The sequence below is a fragment of the Aphelocoma coerulescens genome, chromosome 17 (genome assembly GCF_041296385.1).
Source record: "Aphelocoma coerulescens isolate FSJ_1873_10779 chromosome 17, UR_Acoe_1.0, whole genome shotgun sequence".
Taxonomy (NCBI): domain Eukaryota; kingdom Metazoa; phylum Chordata; class Aves; order Passeriformes; family Corvidae; genus Aphelocoma; species Aphelocoma coerulescens.
In genome coordinates, this window is record NC_091030.1 from 6,090,428 (window position 1) to 6,111,416 (window position 20,989).

At 59.0% G+C, this 20,989-nt stretch overlaps 1 protein-coding gene across 1 annotated transcript in view; it reads left to right on the forward strand.

Annotated features, from left to right (window-relative positions):
* The first annotated feature begins 2,269 nt into the window (after positions 1-2,269).
* HMCN2 (hemicentin 2) overlaps positions 2,270-20,989 on the forward strand; it is a 32,799-nt gene continuing 14,079 nt past the window's right edge. The window contains exons 1-39 of the mRNA XM_069031733.1: positions 2,270-2,498; positions 3,428-3,498; positions 4,394-4,552; positions 4,765-4,887; positions 4,981-5,152; positions 5,477-5,583; positions 5,792-5,912; positions 6,007-6,279; positions 6,422-6,566; positions 6,847-6,968; positions 7,058-7,330; positions 7,434-7,575; positions 8,125-8,252; positions 8,406-8,519; positions 8,650-8,799; positions 9,448-9,642; positions 9,847-9,942; positions 10,302-10,426; positions 10,705-10,849; positions 10,976-11,088; positions 11,344-11,500; positions 11,674-11,836; positions 13,129-13,256; positions 13,383-13,491; positions 13,765-13,934; positions 14,492-14,587; positions 14,698-14,874; positions 15,928-16,047; positions 16,216-16,377; positions 16,588-16,869; positions 17,431-17,598; positions 17,765-17,878; positions 18,062-18,148; positions 18,655-18,840; positions 19,234-19,401; positions 19,783-19,896; positions 20,018-20,160; positions 20,314-20,464; positions 20,664-20,882. Of these exons, the coding sequence (XP_068887834.1) occupies positions 2,270-2,498; positions 3,428-3,498; positions 4,394-4,552; positions 4,765-4,887; positions 4,981-5,152; positions 5,477-5,583; positions 5,792-5,912; positions 6,007-6,279; positions 6,422-6,566; positions 6,847-6,968; positions 7,058-7,330; positions 7,434-7,575; positions 8,125-8,252; positions 8,406-8,519; positions 8,650-8,799; positions 9,448-9,642; positions 9,847-9,942; positions 10,302-10,426; positions 10,705-10,849; positions 10,976-11,088; positions 11,344-11,500; positions 11,674-11,836; positions 13,129-13,256; positions 13,383-13,491; positions 13,765-13,934; positions 14,492-14,587; positions 14,698-14,874; positions 15,928-16,047; positions 16,216-16,377; positions 16,588-16,869; positions 17,431-17,598; positions 17,765-17,878; positions 18,062-18,148; positions 18,655-18,840; positions 19,234-19,401; positions 19,783-19,896; positions 20,018-20,160; positions 20,314-20,464; positions 20,664-20,882 (5,917 nt within the window). The remainder of the gene's footprint in view (positions 2,499-3,427; positions 3,499-4,393; positions 4,553-4,764; positions 4,888-4,980; positions 5,153-5,476; positions 5,584-5,791; positions 5,913-6,006; positions 6,280-6,421; positions 6,567-6,846; positions 6,969-7,057; positions 7,331-7,433; positions 7,576-8,124; positions 8,253-8,405; positions 8,520-8,649; positions 8,800-9,447; positions 9,643-9,846; positions 9,943-10,301; positions 10,427-10,704; positions 10,850-10,975; positions 11,089-11,343; positions 11,501-11,673; positions 11,837-13,128; positions 13,257-13,382; positions 13,492-13,764; positions 13,935-14,491; positions 14,588-14,697; positions 14,875-15,927; positions 16,048-16,215; positions 16,378-16,587; positions 16,870-17,430; positions 17,599-17,764; positions 17,879-18,061; positions 18,149-18,654; positions 18,841-19,233; positions 19,402-19,782; positions 19,897-20,017; positions 20,161-20,313; positions 20,465-20,663; positions 20,883-20,989) is intronic.

Sequence of the window (20,989 nt, forward strand, 5' to 3'; positions counted from 1 at the left end):
AAAACCCAGGAACTTTGTGACAGTGGAAATAAAAGCTTAATGACAGTAACGAAGCAGCAGTGGTCTGTGATGCGCTGGGGTGGGCGGTCACGGGGCTGGGAGCTGGGCTTGGGGCTGTGATGGCACTAGCCCAGGTGTAAATAGGGATGCTCTGGGCTCTGTGGGCTGGCACTGTGCCCACACCTGTGATGAGCTGTCAGGTCTCAGCTCCAGGCATCCCAGGGCCCTTTCACCCCTAGAACACCGCTCTTCCCACCTGTTTTTACCCAGACACGTCTTTCCCTCTGCCAGGTCCCATCCTGCCACAGTGCCTGCATCCCTTTTTCCTTTCACAGTGAAGACACTCACAGCTGTGTGCCTATTGGCACCGTCCCTGTTCCCTCCGAGCTCCGTTGGGTGGGAGCTGTTGGGTCACTTTTGTCACACAGTGCCTGCAGAGGAATCCTGATATGAGTATTCCATAATTGTGTCCCACTGCCCAGACCGGAGGTGCCCCTCGGCAGCCCCCCCCCACCCCTGGCAGGGCTCACAGGGGGCTCAAAGCCAGGACTGGGCTTTTCACGTGCAGCGGGGTCGTGTTGGCCATTCTGCGCTGCCAACTCTTCCGGAAACGAGCACTGCCAGGCCTCCCTGCCAGCCCATCTCCGTTTTGTTTGCTCTCCTAACGAGGCTGACTAATTATTTTCAGGAGGCCAGAGGAGATGCCCTAATGGTCCAAACAAGGAGGCTGTGTTTGTGCGGGGGTTTTGTCCAGAGGTGCTTTGTGCCAGCGCATGGTGGGAGCTCCCAGGGATTTCTCCCCTGTGCCATGGAGTGGGCAAGGACAGGCACAGGCTCCAAACCACGAGGCTGTGCCTTAACCCCCACCCAGGAAGGGGTTAAAGCCCAATTAGCACAGGTGCTCCTGGGACTGAGAGCACTGGTGAGTGTGGGAAGGGCTGGCTGGGATTAATTTGGTGATGAGGTGAAGCTGTTGGGGTTTCTTTGTGCCCAGCTGCCTGCCAGTGTGCAGGATGGAGCTGGGATGCAGGTTGGTGACTGGGGATGCTCTAAGGTAGGTTTTGTGGCACTGTGGGGTGGGGGACTCCCCTCAGCTCTGTGAGGCTGGGAGTGCAAGCCCTGGTTGTGGGACAGGAGAGGGACAGGCCGCTGGCACAGCCCCGGGGGCAGAAGTGTCCTTGCCCTGCTGTAAGAGGGACGTCCTTGCTCACTCTGAGGTTGGGCTAGGCTGAGCCCACGCTTGCAAAGATAAAGGAATGCACAGGATGCCCATCTCATGACCCACACACACTGTCCTGTGTGTGGGTCATGAGATGGGTAATTTCCAGCGTCCCCGAGCCCCCGTGTCTGGGAGGATCAGGGCTGGTGCTGGGGGTGCAGGAGGTGCCCAGCCCTCGGTGCACAGTTTCACCTGGCGCCGGCGCTTGGCCGTGGCTGAGCCCTGGGTCCCGCTGCGGGGGAGTTGAGCAAGAGCAGAGCATCCCTGTGGAGCAGCCATGAGCTCAGCACTCCGCTTCCAGGGGAGCCAGGAAAAGCTCTGCACCCCCAGCCAGCTCTCCCGGCCAAGGGCTGCCTGTCCCGGCCAAGGGCTGCCTGTCCCAGCCCATGTCCTGGCTCCGGCTTTGTCTGTGCTCTGCGTGGCTGTTTGCTCCCTGTTCGTGGGGTGGCTGCGTGGGTGAGCCCACCCGAGACCCCCACAGAGCCCCCTGACCTCCAAGCCCCATTGCAGACCCCGATTCCAGGGGCCCTTTGCCCAGCAGAGGGGGAGTTTGCTTCCTTGGGGTCCTTTTCGCAGCTGTCTCTCCCCCCGCTGGGGTTTGGCAGGGTTTCCTCACAGGTGCTCAGCTGTGACCCCCGTGTCCTCCCCTAACCCCCTGCTCCCCCCAGCAGAGCAGGGTCTCTCTGAGCCAGGGGGTCGGGGCTGGGGAGAGGCCTGGGCAGTGCTTCTGACAACCCCGTGGGCTGCAGGATCTGCTTCCCAATCCCTGTATCTCCATCCCGATTTCCTCCAATTCCCACCCACATCCCTGCCGCGTCGCTGGCTCCAAAAGTCCGGTTTTTCCTCCCGCCCTCCCAGAAGTTGAACGCTGGAGGAGCAGGTCCGCAGCTGCGGAGGGCTGGGCGTTCCCTGCCCGGGGTCCCTTCTCCGTCCCCGCCGCGTGTGGCCGCTTGCACACCGTGTCCCTCCCTGGTGTGGGGACGGTGCCCGGGGGAAGGGCCAGGGCAAGGACACAAGGGGTGTTCCTGGCACCCGAGCGCCTCCCCCACGATGCCACCCCACGGAGGGGTGTTTGTGGGTCTCTGGATGCTGCTGGCCCCCAGTCTGGCCGAGAGCCCCCCAGGGTGGGCCACTCTTGCCTTTGTCTTCGATGTCACCGGCTCCATGTACGACGACCTGGTGCAGGTGATGGACGGGGCCTCGCGCATCCTGGAGCGGACGCTCAGCAGGAGCACGAAGCCCATCAGCAACTACGCTCTGGTGCCCTTCCATGACCCAGGTACGTCTGGGACAGGGTGAGGACATGTGTCCTGGCAGGGGTGGGGCTGTGGGGAGCTGGGCTGCAGTTCCAGTCCAGTCTGGGTCTGAAACACGCACTCCACAAGTGCTTGCGCTGCCCCTTCTCCCTGTTTTTAATGCCCTGGTGGCTGCTGTGATGGGGATGGCACTTCAAGAGCTGGGAGCTGGGCTGGGGCTCCTGTCCCCAAGCCGCTCTGTGGGCACAGGGTGGGCTATTTCCACCGTATTAATCCCAGGGGTGCTGACACTTCATTGTGGGTGGCTCTTCCCCTTCCATCCTGTTCTAATCTCCCTGGAGTGCTCACGGTGGGTATTTCTGTACAAGTCCACAACGTGCTTCCAGGTCACCTCAATAAAAGCGCCACTTGCTAAGAGGCTTTGGTAACTCTCTGTGATACCAGAATAATTTCTTTCTGCCCCTGTCTTTGTCTTCCTTTTGTGCACACCCATACAAGGGCAGCTGTTCCCCAAAAGAGCCCTGGCCTCCTACAAGGACAGTGGGACCCAAGCTTTATTTTCAGCAGAAACACTGGGTTGAATGAAAACCTTTGGAGCCAGACAGGGAAGGAGGCAGAGGCAGTGAATCGATTCCTGCATCCCTTTGCTGGGAGCCTCCCCCAGTAGAAAACAGCCCTGGGTTTGCAGCTCGCCCTGGCTGGGACCACCCAGTGTGTCGGGAGAAATTCCTGGGCATAGGAATGGTTTGCCCAAGTGCTCACAGTACGGGCACAGGGGGCTGGTATGCCCAAACCCAATTCTCTCCTGGTGCCAAGCCAGGGTAGATGCTGGACCCCGAGTCTCAGGTGTTTGAGGCCAGGCAGGTGCCAGGAGCACCGGCAGCGTGGGTGGCACCGAAGGAAGCTGGTGCTGGGTCAGGGGGCTGAGGTGGTGGTGTCTGTGTGCTTGCAGAGGTGGGACCTGTCACCCTCACCACGGATCCCCAGCTCTTCCAGCAGCGCCTGCGGGAGCTCCATGTCCAGGTAGGCATCCTCAGCCCCATGGGGCTCTGCCAGGCCTGCCTTGGTGCCTGGCCCTTGGCACTTGGGGGGCAGCCTGGCACTGCATGGTGCAATGCCTGCACCCCCAGGAGTGTGGTGGGGGTTCAGGCTGAGCCAGACTGTCTGGGGGCTGCGCAGGGGGTGGGAGTGGAGAGGATGGGTAATGCTGCTGCTGTGCCCCAGAGTCCTGCAACAGGGCAGAGAATTCTCAGTCCACAGCTCTTGTCCCTAGGAGAGATACTGCTCCCAGGAGACTTTGCAAAGACTCTCCATGAAACCAAAAATCTCCCCTTCTAGAAGCAGTGCTTGATAATTGAGTTTTGAATTTTTTTTTTTTTAATTATTTCATCTCTTTTCTGCCAGCCAAAATGTTCCCTGGGAGCTTAATCCTGCTTTATCCATCCCCACTCTTACCCTGCCTCCAGTGAATTGCTAAATCCCTGTGGCGTTTCCCTTCAATGCAGCTGTTTTGGCAGGAGGTGTAACGCCGAGGCTGTAAATGGTTTCCCAGCCCTTTGGGGTGCCAAGCCCTGGGAAAGTGGGAGCTGGTCCTCTCTGTGGCTTCCCTGGGGTGGTTGGGTCTGCAGCCACAGGGGTGGGCACAAATGTGCCCACTAAAGGTATTTGTGAGAAACCAGTGGCTTCTGTGAGCATGGATCCCCAAAGGGGTGGTTTAATTATCATTGTTAGTGAGACAGGGCCGGGTCTGTGCAGGGGTCTGTCCTGAGTGTCCCTGCAGATTCATCCCGCTGCTCTGGCCTGACTCCAGCAAAATGGGGTAGTTCCTCCCTGTGAGCACCCCCTGGGTGGAATCCTGCCGGGAGCTGAGCACTGGGTGGCTCGGTGCCTGTGCCACGTCCCTGGCTGTGTCCCTCAGGGCGGGGGGGACTGCCCGGAGATGAGCGTGGGAGCCATCAGGGTGGCCGTGGAGATCTCGCATCCCGGCTCCTTTGTTTACGTCTTCTCGGATGCTCGGGCCAAGGACTACGAGCAGCAGGAGGAGCTTCTGCGGCTGCTGCAGCACAAGCAGAGCCAGGTGAGCGGCCCTGGCGCTGCCCGCAGGGCTCCTGCGACAGCGGCTCGGGGGATGCTGCAGCAGCAGCGCATCAGTGAGGTGCAGCGATAAAACCCCTGGGCTGGGGGCAGTTGCATCCCCCGGGCCGATCCGATGTACTGGGATGCTGGTGGATGCCGGCTGTGTCCCCTCCCGTGGCTGTGTGGGGTGTCACGGGGCCGTGGCTGTGGCAGGTGGTGTTTGTGTTGACGGGGGACTGCGGGGACAGGAGCCACCCCGGGTACCGCGTGTACGAGCGCATCGCTGCCACCAGCTCCGGGCAGATCTTCCACCTGGACAAGCAGCAGGTGACAGAGGTGAGTGGGGAGACCTGGCCCCCTGTGCTGAAGTGAGGCCGTGCTTGTCGGTGAGGGGAGATCCAGGTTTAATCCTCCCCTGCCTGCCTCCAGGTGCTGAAGTGGGTGGAAGAGGCCATCCAGGCTTCCAAGGTCCACCTGCTGTCCACAGACCACGAGGATGGTGGGGAGAACACGTGGCAGGTCCCCTTTGACCCCAGCCTGAAGGAGGTCACCATCTCCTTGAGTGGCCCTGCCCCAGGGATCAAGGTCCAGGATCCAGCAGGTAGGAGCCCAGGGGAGAGGGACAACACGAGGGGAGTGATGTTGTGCCTCTCAGAAAGACCTCAGGTGAGGACAAGCAGGAAGGGGTTCACCAAACCCTGCCCTAAAATTCAAATGAAAAGGTGGAGCTACGAAGCCCTCAGTAAACAACAGCACATCTCCCTGCTCCCCTCCCAGTTCGGCTTTGCCTCTGGCTTTGAGGGTTTTCCCTGCTGCCCTGGCTGTGAGCCCTGATGGGTTCTGCTCTACCCTGAGCCCTGAGCTGTTGCAGGAACCAGGGGATAGACCTGGGTTTCCCATCTGGGACATTCACTTACTGTTACAGGAAAGGTCCTGGAGAAAGACCGAGGTCTGAAGGAGCTGCTCAGCATTCCCAACTCAGCCATGGTGGTGGCTGTGGAGCCCTACGAGCCAGGGACATGGCTGGTCACGGTAGGCTGGTGGCAGACCTGCACATCCTCTGCCTTTCCCTGATGGATATTTAGCTTGCCAGGTTTTTCCAGGTGTGGATTTTCCCCATCCATCTCCAGCCAGGCAGAGGATGTGCGAGCAGGCTGGAAGGGGCTGGCTGCAACCTCCTCCCTTCCCATCTCCTCTCCCTTCCCCTGCCCTCAGCACTTGCCTCTCAATCTGCTTCCAGACCCGGAGCAGTGGCCGCCACTCGCTGAGGATCACGGGCATCAGCGATGTTAATTTTCAAGCCAGCTTCTCCACTCAGCCAGAGTTTGACACCAGCCAGCCCAGAGAGCGGCCGGTGCAGGGTGAGGGTGGTGCTGCCCACGGGGCTGGATGCTGCACCTGGGCGTTTTGCAGCCAGGAATGTTCCTGGTGGTTTTTTCTCTCCCCGCTTTCCAGGTCTGCCCATCTCCGTGCTGGTGAACTGCACCGGTCTGAGGCCACCGGGGCGCCTGCAGGAGATTGAGCTCTTCAACACCTCGGGCCACGTCCTCCTCTCACTGCCCACGCGTCCCCTCTCCAACTCCTCCTCCAGCTCCACCCCGCAGCTCTGGGTGGGTTCACCACTCTGGGTCCCCCCGGGTGACTTTCTACTGAAGGTGAAGGGTGAAGATGCCCAGGGCCACCCCCTGCACCGCCTCTCAGGGGTCACCTACACCAGCGTGGTGCCCGGTGAGTGGAACCTGCGGGTGCTGAGCAGGGACCAGAGGCTCCAGCACTGCCTCTGCTTTGGTTTCTCCTTGGTCATCCTGCTTCCCAGTGCAGCTCCCAGTGAGCTTCCAAGGAGTGTTTATACATCTGCACATCCTTCCAGGTCTGCCTAAAGTGAATATCTCCAGCAAGATCCAGGCTTACAACCGTGAGCCACAGCTCATCTCCTGCTCTGCACGGAGTGAGGTCCCTTTCCGCCTGCAGCTCAGCCGCGGTGGGATGAAGCTCAAGGAAGAGCAGCTCTTCAGGTGAGCCTCTGGTATGGCCCAGTTAGCCCCAGGAGGGACCCATGTGGGCAGCAACAGCCCCTGAGCTGTGCCAGCCGGGGGGATGCTGTGTGTTGTCTGGGTGCCTTCAGGTTCTGAGCATTCCAAAAGGAAAATTCCAAGGGACAGGTCTGCAGCAAGTGGGGATGCACCTTTTTGCCTGACTCAGATGAAAAAAAGGTCCCAGGGAGTAGGATTAGGATGGTGGCATGGCAGTCCCAATGTGGGAGTGATCTATAGTTTCATCTCTCCCTTTTTGCAGGATTTCAGGGAACACCAGCTGGTTGATCCCTGCAGTGTCTGAGAGTGACGAAGGGTTTTACGAGTGCACAGCCACAAGCAAGGTCGGGGTGACACGGGCTCGTGCCTATGTCTCTGTCTCAGGTGGGGGCTGCTCGTGCCAAGCCTTAGAGGCCTTTCCATGCCCGTGCCTGGGCATGGGCTCCTCTCACCCAGGCATCCCCTGTTTGTAGAGCCACCACCACGTCTCATCGCCCCAGGCAACATCACGGCTTCACCGGGCCAAGACGTGGTCATGTCCTGCATGGTTCTGGGGGATGTGCCCTACAACCTGACCTGGAGCTGGGACGGGAAGGCGGCACAGCCAGGGGACGGCCGGACCCGGCTGCTGCAGAACCACTCTCTGGAGATCAGCCACGTGCGGCCAGGGGACGGGGGCCTGTACGAGTGTGTGGCACAGAGCGCCCATGGCACTGCCACCGCCTCGCTGTGGCTCTTCATCCAGGGTAGGCTTTGCTCCTGTGTGGGATCCTGGCCTGGGGATATTTTGCCCTGTGGGCGGGTGGTGAATGGCACCTGGGGGCTGAGCCCTCCTCCAACCCCGTGCAGAGGCACCGTGGGTGAAGGTGGACCCCAGTCCCCAGCGTTTCAGCAGAGGCCAGGAGCTGCGGCTGAACTGCACGGCCGGGGGCCACCCCCCGCCCCACACCACCTGGAAGCGCTGGGGCTGGGCACTGCAGCAGGATGAGAGGTAACCCCTGGGGAGCCGGGAGCCTCCATCCTGCCTGTCCCGCAGGGATGGTGCTCCCCTCGCAGGGATGTGCAGGCTGAAGGAGGGAGGCTTGGGGCTGCCATAGTTCTGGAGAGAGGGAGGCATTGCAGTATCCCAGCCCAGGCTCCTGAGATGCTTGGCATGCTGCCGGCCTTCATTGTCTGTATTTATTTTTAAGCCATCCTGCCTTATCCAGGTCACTGTCCCCGCTTTGCACACCTGGTGTGAGCTCAAGTCTCAAAATACTCCTTGTACTTCCCCTTAATTTCTTCTGCTTTTTGCCTTTCAACTCCTGCCTGTGTCAGGCTGTGAGTGCCAGAGTTGACTTTCAAGATGAAAAAGCCCAATTCTCAGTGCTTTTCCCTGGTTCAAAGCAAAGTCCTGCCCTGCAGCAGCTTGCTCTAAGTGCTGACCCACATCCACCACATGCCCAGCATGGCCTGAAGCCTGCTCATTTATATCAACACATTTTCCATCACCCCTGTTTCCGCAGGCCTCATTTCTCCCTTTCTCTCCCATTTGCTGCAGGATTTTCAGAGATGCTGAGGGTACCCTGCACATCAGGTCTGCTGTCCCAGAGGATGCAGGGAATTACAGCTGCTATGCCGGCAGCACACTGGGCTGGGATGAGCAAGTGATCACCCTGGAGTTCACTGGTACCTGCTCGCTGGCAGCACACTGGAAATGGGGCTGTGTGTGATAAAGGGTGTGGTGAGACAGCTCCCAGGGCTCTGGGGTCCCCTCGGGCTGGATGGCACCGCACCCAGCACGGCAGAGAGTGACCAAAGACCTCTCTCCCCGTGACACAGAACCTCCTGCCATCCTGGCAGTGACGCCCAGCCTGAGGGTGCTGGTGGGAGAAGATGTGACCCTGGAGTGCTGGGTTTCAGGGGCACCCCCACCCCGCATCGTGTGGTACAAAGGTGAGGCTGGCAGCACACACTGGCACCCCGCCGCTGCCCCACAGGGCCATCGCACGTGGTGTCCCGTGCTGTGCCATCAGGAGGGGCCCACAGAGGCACGTGGGGTGCTGATGTGGGGGCCTCGGGGCAGGGGAGCAGGCGATGGCGACGTTCCCAGCGGGCACGCAGCGCGCGGTGCTGCGGCTGCAGGCGGTGCGCCGGGAGGACGCGGGGCGCTACGACTGCGAGGCCCTCGGCGAGGCCGGCGTCGCCCTCGACAGCACCGTGCTGCACGTGGGGTGTAAGTCCTGTTGGGTCCTACTGAGTGCTCGAGCCTGCTCCACAGCTCCTCTTTCTGCCTCAGCTCCCACTTGCTGCTTCCCAAGTCTCCCGGGCTACCCAGCAGGGAGGTGTTGGTGCTTGGTACAAACAGGAGGAAGCCTGGCAGGGTTTCCAAGCTTTGGGAAGATGCAGGAGGCTCAACAAGTGGCAAAAGATAAGCCAGTTATTGTATGGGGACATGAGGGCTTGGGATGCAACTGGGGATGCAAAGTGCAATCAGTGGGATTAGGCAGAGGTGTGGGCTGACTTCTGTGTGCCTGAAAACCCAAGTGCTCAGGGCTTTCTGCTGGAGGCAGAAGGGATGAAAAAGCATGAGGAGGAGGAGGGAAGGCTCTGTGTTGAGGGCACCAGGGTTTAAAGCAGTTAAAGATGGAAAAGTGCAAGAGATTTCGCTGACCCACAGGGTGATGAGTGTAACTGGAAGGGATGGAAACTGCAATGGCTCTGACAGCTTTGGAAAAGCACCAAATGCTTCAAGTCAGTCTTGTAACTTGTCAGGGCACCTGGCTCATTGGTTTTGCAGCCCCATTCCTTCTCCAGGCTCAGCTGTGGGGAAGCCGGGATCCTGGACCTGCCTGAGCCCCTTCTCTGCTGCTCTCTCCTCCAGCTGCCCCTCACTTTCCTGAGCCCCTGGGTGACATGGAGGTCAAGGTTGGGGAGAGCGTGAACCTGCTGTGCCGTGCCGAGGGATCTCCCTTGCCACAGGTCACCTGGTCCCGGCAGGACGGGAAGCCCATGGTGGGCTGGCAGGGACCATGGGGTGTTTCCAGCCAGTTGGAGGCTGCCCAGCTCCTCATCGACAGTAAGAGCTGAGTGTGCATGCATTTATTTGTGCTTTTAACTTGTGCAAGCTTAGCTGCGCTGTAACAGCCTGCAAGCCTCCAGTGCTGCGGGGTCTGTCCCCCCTGGAGATGGTGGTGGGGCAGGGGAGGGTGGTCCCTGTCCTGGAGCTTGCTCCAGGCTCTCCAGCCCCACCAGGCTGAGGCTTCTCCCCACTGTGCTCCAGGTGCGTCACTGGATGACCAAGCCACCTACATCTGTGAAGCCCAGAATGAGTTTGGGAAAATCCACGCAGAGGTCGAGCTCACAGTCACCGGACAGGGTTTGTTTTTCTGTGCTTTGGTTGGTGAATCAATCCCAGCTGTTCTGGCAGTGAGTGAGTGAGTGGCAGACCCGAGCAGCTGTCTCTGGTCCTGAGCTGGCCGCAGTGAATGCTCAGCAACCCCAGGGCAGGGTTTGGGCAATGCCCTTCCCAGCCCTCTTTGGCTTCATATGCTGACATGGACCCAAACTGCAGCCAATATCCCCAAATTCCTGGGGGAGTGGAATATCTGAGCTGGCTTCTGCCAGGAAGCCAGCATCCGGACCCCAGAAGAAAGATGATCTAGATCTGTTCTTCTGAGTGTTCCTGACCAGTTTATCACTGATTAATACTGGTTCCCTTTCCCTTCTTTCAAGCAGCCCCAGAAATAGCTCTTGCATCCCCTGTGGTCCGTGTGCTCCCAGGCCAGCCCGTGTCGCTGCCCTGTGTGATCCTGGCTGGGAGCCCGTTCCCAGCTCGCCGCTGGCTGAAGGATGGGCAGATGGTGAGATTTCCATGCCCACTGGGATGGTGGGTGTGTGGAGGGATACCTACCCTGTGGTGAGGTCTTCGCTGCAGGATGGATCCCCCAACCTGTGGGGCCAAAGCTGCTGGTGAAAGAATCCAAGGGAGCATTTGTTTTGGGAGGGCAACATGGGTTTATCTCCACATCAGGATGTTCCTGTTGCTCAAGGATTCATTTCTGGATGTGCTCCAAAGACACGGATATGTTGTTGTTTGACCCCCCATCTGTCCTGCTTTCTGCTCTCTGCCCGTGTCCAGGTGGCCCCAGGTGACCGCTATTCCATCCGGGCTGACGGGAGCCTGCACGTGGACCAGGCATCGCAGGGGGATGCAGGGACCTTCACCTGTGAGGTGACCAATGCCCTCGGCTCGCACAGGCAGGACGTGTCCCTGGTCATCCACGGTGAGTGTTGGGGGAGCTGGGTGTCCCCGCTCAGCAGGGACATGGGGCAGGTGCTCTCTCTGCTCTGCTCTCTGTGGTGGACATGGCCCTGGTCATGTAGGATGAGCTGCTTCTCTTCCTTCCCAGTTCCTCCCAGCATTGAGCCTGGCCCTGTCCTCGTCACTGCCACCGAGGGAGCGGCTGTCACCCTGTGGTGCAATGCCACCGGCGTGCCCCCCCCTGCTGTCACCTGGGCAAAGGTAGGTGACAGGGACAGGCTGACTGCTGTGCCCCTGCCAGCCAGGCTGGGGCCACCCCCGGCTTCAGGGTAACGTGTTTGAAGGGAGTGTAGCTCCCCAGTGTGGGTGTGGCTGCCTGGGCAGGGGGCACCAAGTGCCCTGGGAAGCTGGGACCAGGGCATGGCTTGCTCTGATGGTCCCGAGCCCACTTCTTGCCTTTGGGATGCTCAGCTCATGGGAGAATCTCTGCCTTCCTCCCTTCCCTTTCTTCTGTAGGGCACAGAGCCCATTTCACTGAGCCCACACTACCACCTTGACCCCAATGGGACCCTCCTGATCCCTTCACCATCCCCTGGGGATGCTGGCACCTACTTCTGCACAGCCACCAATGCAGCAGGGTTCTCCAGCCGGGAGATGCAGCTCTCCATCAGCAGTGAGTGCTCAGGACAGCTCCAGAGGGGACTGGCAGGGAGAGCCTGACCTGGGAACACTCCTGGCTTCCTTGAAGCACCTATCCAGATGGGTTTGCAGGATGGGAAGAGAGGTGATGAGGGCTGTGGGGCACCTGAAGGGTCCCTGCACCAGCTGCGCTCCCTCTCCATCCAGCGAAGCCCAGGATCAGCGTGAACGGATCACAGGAATCAGACCCTGTCACCATCCTGGCTGTGCTGGGGCAGGAGACCACGCTGCCCTGCGAGGTTCAAGGAAATCCCCCTCCCCTGGTGGTGTGGAGCCGGGAGCAGCAGCCACTGCCTCTCGCCACCACGAGGTAAGGAGGGTTGTGGGTGCTGGGGGCCACAATCTCCTGGCATTTTGTGTCTCTTCAGAGGGATGTCAGGTCCATGAAAGGACTCAGCTGCTTGGCAGGGAGATGTGAAGGGCACCCCTGTCACCCCGTGGCCAATGCTCAATGCAGGAGCTGAGGCAGCCAAGCGGTACAGCATTAGCTCTGCTCTCCTTGGAGAGCACCAGGCTTTTTTCCATCTTCCAAACATCTGCTGGCCCAAGCAGCTGCTTCCAACCCTTCATGTGCCTACCCTGGGCACAGGGCTGGGATTGGGAAGTAAAGGCAGCTCCAGTGCAGCTCCTCACCCTGCTGTCCGTCTGCCTTCATGCACATTCCTGCCTTGTGCTGTCACAAGGTCAAGGATGTGCCTGGGGATGGTGGATCCCTGTGGGAAGTGTTGGACCAGGGCTTGATGCTTCTTGGGATGAGGTTTGGCACAAATGCAGTTTTTAGCCCGGCAGTGGCTTTGTCTGCACTGGAATGTGGGGTTTTAGGCCAGATTTGTTCCAGTGAGTGTCTTCTGGAGGGACAAATCAGTTTGTTGCTGGTGTTGAAGGTGATGGCAGCCACGAGACAGTCATTTAATGTGATTTAATGGGAGAAGATAAACACATATCCAGCAATTCTCCAGGTTACCTGGTGTCTTGGTCTTCCAATGCTTTCTCAGCACATTAGGGATTCCCTTCCAGCATAGTGCTAAAGCCCCAGGCCCCAGTCTTAGGGTCAAGCACTTCTTTCCCTGTACCTGAGGATTGCTGTAGGAAGCAGGAAGGCATCTTGGTTTTGCTCTTCTTGGGGGATGTGCTGCCTTGTTGTTCATGTCTAGTTTGCCATGGCTGTTCCTCGCTGACCTGTGCTGCTCCCCACATCTCAGCTGGCTTGTCCATGCTGGGTGATTTATGGGAGCGCATGAGGAGGAATCTGCAGCCATGGGCTGAGATGATGTTATGTCTGTGGAGCACAGATGAGGCTGGGAACGAGAGTGTGGCCAGCTCCAGCTGCAGGGACTATGCTCTGGGGGACCCTTGTCTTCCTTCATCCCCCTGGGCTCATGTGCTGCCTCGTGCTGAGCTTGTGCAGGGGCTGAGCAAAGGGGATTTGCCCCCGTGGGCAGCTCTTTGCCTCCCTCTTTGAGTGAGAGGTGGCTCTGGTGACCTTTTCTTGGCTGTCCCAAGGTGACAGTGAGCTCTCAACCCTTAGCTCCTGTTCAGGGGTAGGTGATGGATGACATGGCTGTTCTTCCTATCTAGCTTTTCTGTTTCTTCTCCCCCAAGGTACAGTGTCCTCCCTTCAGGATCCCTCCACCTGGCCCAGCCCCAGGTGACGGACACCGGCCTCTACACCTGCACGGCCACGAACGCCGCGGGGAGCGCCTCGCTCAGCTACAGCCTGCACGTCCAAGGTTCAAACACCCCTCCTGGGCTTCGTGTACTGCTGGCGTCCTGCCCCCTCCAAGTCCCTGGCTGCTCTCACGTCCCTGTGCCAGGGTCTGAGGGTGGTCCCAGCCTGAGGTCCCCTGTCCCCCCAGCACCCCCCCAGCTGTGGATTGGACATGGGGAAAGCCACCTGACGGCTGTTGCCAACACCTCCCTGAGGATTCACTGTCACGCCATGGGCATCCCCCCACCCCAGATCCAGTGAGTGCTGCCGAGGGGTGGGTGCTGCCTGTGTTCCCGGGATGGGTGGTAGGAGCCCCTGGCATGGGGTGTCCCTTAGGGTGGGAGGCATCCATTCCTTCCCCTTGTCCCTGGTGCCCTCTGCTCAACAACCTGGGCACTGTCAGCCCCATTCCAGGTGACAAGGGGACAGTCCTTGCTGCCAGCACCCAAGTTCACCCCTTTAATGTGTAGAGATGGGGTGGGTGGTGGCAGGACAGACCAAGGACTTGCTGCCTGTCCCCTTCCTCACAGGTGGCTGAAGGATGGGCACCCGCTGGATGGGCAGGATGGTGTGGTGGTGTCTGAGGATGGTGGGACTCTGCTGGTCACCCGAGTGGGGCTTGGTCACGAAGGGCTCTACGTCTGCCAGGGCAGCAGCTGGGCAGGGCTGGCCCAGGCAGAGGTGCAGGTTTCAGTGCATGGTGAGAGCAGCATCTGGGGTGAGACCCTCTATCCAGCCCATGTGTTGGGAAGAACGTGGCTGGCCAAAGGGGTGGGAGTTCTTGGCCCGGATTTTTGGTAGGTACAGGGTCACTGGCTTGATCTCTTGGGATCTTGTCCTTTGTTGATGAGGCTGAGAGCTGATGGCCACTGGCACCACAGCAAATCCTTGACTGCTGTTTCCTGGTGGAGGGTCCTCCCCCAGCCCCATTTCCCCTCCACCAGCAGGAAGTGACTCTGAAAGTGCCGGGTGAGAAACCAGGCAGGGAGGGGAAATTCCTGCCTGGAAAGGATGAATGTCTCATTGGGGCAGGGAACAAACCTCTGGCTGGCTTGGGGAGCAGTGGTGGCACCACGGGGTGATGTGGTCCCCTCCCAGAGCAGGGACCGAGCTGTGGCCCTCGGCTGCTGCTCTGCCAGGACTCGGTGTGTGCCGAGAGCCACCGGTGAGCCTGGCTGTGCCCCGGGGCCCCGCACCGTGGTGGCTGCAGACAGCCCGGGTCACACAGAGCCCGTGACACTGGGTGCTGGGTTGCAGTGCCCCCAAACATCGAACCCAGCGCGGTGGATCTGGCCATCCCGGAGAACGGCACGGCATCCCTGGAATGCCTGGCCTCGGGGCTGCCTGCTCCCGGTGAGTCAGTCCTGCCGCTCAGCTCTTGCTCATGAATCCCTGGGGTTTTTCCCTGGGTGAGGGGGGCAGCAGCATCGCTCCTCACAGCTCAGCTCTTTGCTTCCCTCCAGACATCACCTGGTACAAGGGGCACGAGCAGCTCTCGGCCGGAGCAGGACTGAGCCTGTCCAGGGATGGGAAGCGCCTGGAGATCCCACATGCCCGACTCTCTGACGCAGGCAGCTACCGCTGCGTGGCCTCCAGCGTGGCCGGTGTGGCTGAGCTCTGGTACAGCCTGCAGGTCACTGGTGAGTGCAACTGTGGTTGCCTGAGAGATGGGGGCTTCCCCTCTGGAATATCTCGTGTGAGTGTGGGACCAGTGGGGCTGTCCCAGCCCTCAGGACACATCCTGGAAGATGGCTCTAGCAGACCCCTGTCCTCTGCCCCATTTGCAATTCCAGTCATGAAATCCCCTGTGTTCATCCCAAATGATGTCCTGGAAAGCTGTGGCCCCACGGAGGGGTAGTGCCAGGTCCCTATTACGGGGTCACCTACCCACCCTGTCCCTTTCGCACTCTGTGTGCCTGGTGACATTTCTGTCCCCCTGGACTCACTGGAGTCAGTGGTGACTCCTGGGCTGCTGCCAAGACAGGCACTGGACACTTTTTCTCACTTGATCCAAGCATGCCTGCAGCTTCCCAGACCATTCAGCATGTCCACAGCACCGGGGGCTGAGCCAGGGTCTGGCTTTTCTCAGGGATGCTCTGGGCCAGTTGGTGGAAGTCCTGCAGGCAGGTGGCCAGGGAGTGGAGAAGATCCAGTTCTCCTGGTCTGGGCTTGTTCCTGCAATCTCTTCCCAGGGAAATGTTTGCACGTCTGCTGTCCTGGCTCGGGTGGATTGTTTGGGTTCTTCTGTTTTTGTTTTTCAAGGGTTTCTGGGTGTTGGGGTTTTTCTTCTCCAAATTGATATCCCTCATGGGAAGGAGTTACCATTTTCCAGCCAGCTGTATTTATGAGCAGCTGAGAACAGCATCTGATAATGGAAAGAGTTGGGTAACCTTCTCAGTGGGCAGGGCTGCCGAATAAGCTGTGTCTGGCCAACCTGACCTTGGCCTGCTTGTGGGATGCTTGGTCATCCTCTGCTGTTGGCCACGTGCAATTAAAAGCATCCCTCACTTGGCTGGAGAGACAAGATTATTGTTTCCATGTGAAGCCAGGGCAGGGGAGGGTCAGTGGTTTTTTTTTGTGGCAGCCAGCAGGGCTGCAGGGGGTGTTATCCAGCAGGATGGAGCTCCAGTGAGGAGCTCCCCTTCTTCTCTTGTCTGATGTCATCATCTGAGCTGCTTCTCTCATCCCTGCAGTGCCTCCATCCTTCTCCTCGGCAGAGCCGGAGGCCATGTCTGTGCTGGAGGGACAATCTGTCCAGCTGGCCTGCGAGTGCCATGGGATCCCCCTGCCCACCCTGAGCTGGTGGAAGGACGGTAGGGCCCTGTTCCTCAGCCCCATTTCTCCCCTCATCACATGTGCTGACCCAGCTCTTGGTCTCCTTGGAGCAAGGAGCACTTCTTGTAGAGCAGTATCCAGCTTCTGGGTGGGAATTTGTCCTGCTGGGAGCCTAAGGGGAAGCTGCTCTCCCCTTCCCTGGGCAGGTGAGCCCCTCTCCACCCAGCCAGGGAGCCCAAAGCTGGTGTCCCCAGGAGGGAACATGGTGTACATGGAGAAGGTACAGCTGCTGGACAAGGGGACGTACACCTGTGAGTGCAGGAACGCTGCTGGCAGCAGCAGCAAGGAGCATCACCTGGAGGTGCACGGTGAGCGTGGGGGACCAGAGACCTGTGGGAGTGGGTGGAGGTGTTGTGACCTCTCTCAGTGCAAGGTCCAGATGGACCCAAAGCTGTTGCCTGGTGCCTTGGATATCTTGGAAGGGATGCTGCTTCCTAGGCCAGCTTTGCCCTCCCCCCTTGTGCACGGCTGAGGGAGTTGCTGCGCATCCCCTCCACCCTGTGTCCCTCTGCCCACAGCACTGCCAAGGGTCCAGGGCAGCAGCAAAGCCCCGAGGAAGGTTTCTGTCATCAAGGGAGGCGAGACAGTCCTGGAGTGCGAGGCCACGGGGACACCACCACCCTGGGTGACGTGGGTGAAGGATGGGCAGCCCGTGGCCAGTGGGGATGGGCTCCTGCTTACAGAGCAAGGGAGGCGGCTGCACATCCCCAGGGCAGAGGTGGCCCATGCAGGACACTACACTTGCCTGGTGGCCAATGCAGAGGGGCAGGAGCAGAAGGAGTTTGATGTGTTGGTGCATGGTAAGGATGTGGGATGGGGCTGGTGGCTGGGGTGGATGCAGGCAGGACCAGGAGGGTGGTGATGTGGAGCAACCTGACATGGAGTAGATGTTGGACAATCCAATGTGTAGAAGGTCTCAGGGTCAGCAGGGTTATGCTTCAGGAACAGCTGCAGAACTGGGTCCATCAGCTGCAGAACTGGGTCCCTCAGGCAGGAGTTTCTTTCCAGAGCCATCACATACAAAGTCCTCTACTACCCAAAGACTTGAGGAAACCTCATGGGTCAAGGTCACTCGAGCTATAGAAGGTCTGAGGTGGCTCAGTCCGTGTGGCCAGCTCGGTGTGACACCTGTAAGCCTGGGTTCAGGTGTGCAGGTAAGTGGCACACACTCACTGTGGGTCACCTGTCCCATAACACCTTCAAAGTCACCATCTCCAGGTGATGCTCATGGTCCTGGGCTTGTGTCCGGAAGCTGCACAAAGCAGGAAGGTGGGAAGAGCCAGCTTCACCCCGTTTTCTCCTCTTTGCTTTGCTCCTTTGCTGCTTTGCAAGTGGATGTCCATCTTTTTCTGCATCCCCAGTTCCCCCTGAGTTTATTCGAGGATCAGGATTGACAACCAATGTCAGCGTTTCCCTGCAAGGATCCCTGATGCTGACGTGCGAGGCCACTGGCATTCCCGAGCCCACCATCACCTGGTTCTGGGATGGCTCTCCTGTCACCCCCAGCGAGCACACACACGTGCTTTCAGGTCAGAGGTCTGGGTGCTGCGAGAGATGAGCACTTTGGGAACATGTTTTGCCCCAACACTGATGAGTTCAAACTCATGGTGGAGCTACTGCCCCACAGCAGCACCTCTGGGATGTGCTGGTACCTGGATCAGGGCTCTGAGACCTCTCTCTGCTCTGTGCTTCCAGGGGGCTGGCTGCTGAGGCTCACCCACGCACGAGCCCAGGATGGTGGTCACTATTCCTGCCTGGCCAGCAACGTAGCTGGGGAGGCCAGGAGGCATTTCCACGTGGAAGTCCTAGGTAAGGAGGGGTCTTCTGTCTGCTGCAGGATTCCTGGTGGAGTTTCAGAGCTCCACCCTTGCAGGAATAGACATGAGTTAAGACTGGACATGCTGGGTGTGCTGGAGTCCTTCGTGCCTTAGGATGTGAGCTCAGAGGCCAAGCTGTCCAGCTGCTGAAGTCACTGGGGGCTTGTGTTCCTAGTTCCTCCCCACATTGAGAACGCGGGTGAAGAAGACACCTTCAAAGTGCCCGAGGGTCACCCTGTCACCTGGTCCTGCCTGGCTTCAGGTGAGCATCAAGTGGGGAAAGGAGGTGGCATGAGCAAGTGGGAGGTGGGGCTCAGGGCAGACCTGAGTCTCACTTTGGGGTGTGGAGCAAATGGATGTCTCCAGGCAGAGAGATGAAAACAGCTGAAATCGGCTGCAGAGCTTTTCTTGGGATGGTTCCTGGCTTTGCAGTTGTGCTGTCCGGGAAGCGCTGGGGAGGGGACGCCCACATGGGGAGCCTGTTCCACAATGTAAGCTCCAATTTTTCCCAAATGGAGCTAAAATTCCTCTAATCTCTTTTCTCCTTTAGTGATGGGAATAATTAATCACCTCCCACTCAGGACAGTTCTCTTTCTTCTTGCTGGCTCATCCAGCAGCCTGTAAAATCCAGATCCAGATCATGATAATTCTGATTTGGGATGATGTCCCTGCTTTCCAGAAAAGCTCCGACAGTGACCCCAGCCAGGCTGTGCTCACACATGGAAAAACTTCACGCAAAGGCCAAAACCTGTTTTCCATCCCTCACAGGCAACCCACAACCTAAGATCACCTGGCTGAAAGACAACCACCCTCTCCCTGGCACCTTCTCCATCTCCCCTGATGGCTCCTTGTTCCACATCCCCCGAGCCTCCCTGGCTGATGCTGGTCGCTACTCCTGCGTGGCCTCCAGCTCTGGGGCAAATCAGACCAAGCACTACCTGCTGGATGTTTTGGGTATGAGCTGCCTTTGGATGGAGGCAGGATCTCAGGTGTGAGTAGACTTAGAGGGTTTTAATGGCCTGCCCCAGGTAGGTGAGGAGGATCTCTAAGTTCTGTAGCCAAAGCATGGCATGGACCTGTCCCAAAGCCCTTGTGAGACCTCTTGGAAGAGCAGAAAGCACCTGTTTAGTGCAGGACCAATCTCTGATGGTGGCTTGTGGGAAGGGGGTATGTGTCTTCTGGGTCTCTGTGTTTTTGGAGGGCAGCAGGACAGGGCAGAGTCTGAAGGTGGCCCATGCATCAAGTCCAACTCCCTGAGCTTGGATCATGCTCTCTGGTGGGGCGTGAAGTGCTGGGAAGCCTAAATGGGTGCTAGTGCTGGTCTAACACACAGCCACGTCTCTGCAGCCAGCCCTACCTTTGCTCAAGATGATGCTGCCACAGAAGAAGTGACAGTGATCCTCAACAACCCCATCTCCCTGGTCTGCGAGGCTCTGCCATACCCATCTCCCAACATCACCTGGCTCAAGGACGAGGTTCCTCTCAAAGCATCTAGAAATGTCCTCCTGCTCCCTGGTACCGTGCTGCTGTCCACTGGCTCTGCATGACTGTGGTGGCCCCTTGCTGTGTATGCCTTGGGGAGTGGGAGCGGGGTCTTTTCTTGGTCTGGCTGGGGTCCAGCACAGTGGGATGGTGAGAAGTCATCATCCTGCAGGACCTGAGGGCTCTGGCCATCAGCTGGATGCTCTTCCAAGTGCTGCATCCTCTCATAATAACTAGAACCTCCTCAGTGCTGGTTTTTATAAGCCTGGGGCTGGGCTCTAGAAGAGCATTAGGCCCCCTCGAGCCAGGCTTGCAGGTGCTCAGCAGGTCCCTTGAGATGCCTTCAGGTGCTGCATGGGGAGAGAGAGCTGTGGCTGTGAGCAGCGACCCTCTCAGGAGACCCCCTTTGCCCAGGTGGCCACGGGCTGCAGATCCTGAATGCCCAGGAGGAGGACACGGGCACCTACAGCTGCGTCGTGGCCAGCGAAGATGGGGAGGCTGTGAAGAACTACGCTGTGAAGGTCCTGGGTGAGGGGGCTCCCCATGTCCTTCCTAATTCCTGCAGTGACCTCACCACTGTAACCAGGCCACTGCTGCTCCCTTTTGCTCCCTTTTGCTCCCTTTTTCTCCCTCTTGTCTTTCCCCCCAGTTCCTCCTTGGATTGCCAGAGAGGACTCTTTGGGGGAATTTGCCGTGAAAGAGGTGAAAACCAGGGTCAACAGCACAGTGGTGCTGGAGTGTGAGACCTGGGCTGTGCCCGAGCCGACCATCCAGTGGTACAAGGACAAGCAGGTGAGGTCCCAGGTGTGACCAGGGGGAAGCTGCTGGGTTTGGGGACTGTGCCAGCTGGATGGAGTGGGAAGATACCCTTTATATGGCTGGCTGGGCTCTGCCCCATTCCTGGGTGTGTAATACTCCTCCTGCCCTTCTGTTTCTTCTCTGCAGCTCCTGGCAAGCTCTGAGCACCTCCAGATCCTCAGTGAGGGGCAGGTCCTTCAGATCCACCCAGCCAGTGTCTCAGATTCGGGGCACTACACCTGCGTGGCCACCAATGCTGTGGGTGAAGATGACAGGGACTTCATCGTGCACGTCCAAGGTGAGCCCAGCCAGCACCCAGAGCAGGGGGTGTCTCAGCAAGGGCAGAGGCCCTCAGGGGTCACTTGTGGGAGGAGAGAAGGGTGAGCAGGAAAAAAGTTTAAGCCTGCTGGAAAAAACATCTCCTCAGCTCCAGCTGTGGTTGCACTGGGGGATCGATGTCCCCATTCCCCACAGCTGACCACAGCCTGTCCCCGCAGTGCCCCCCATCTTCCAGCAGCAAACAAGCCCCAAAGAAGCTCTTGAGATCTTCTACCGGGAGGAAGATCAGGATGGGGAGGTGACAGAGCACCGACAGGCTGTCCTTGGCCAGCCCACCGCGCTCTACTGCGACACCAGTGCCATCCCACCCCCCCAGCTCACCTGGTACAAGGATGGGGAGCCCCTCTCCCCTGGCCCAGGGGTGCTGATGCTGCAAGGTAATGGGTAATAGGTGTGAACCCCCACGGTGGGGCTTGGGGGTGGTCCTGCAGCAGCTCTGTGGGTTGAGAGCATCCATAGCGTGGAGGAGGTTGGATCCTGTCCC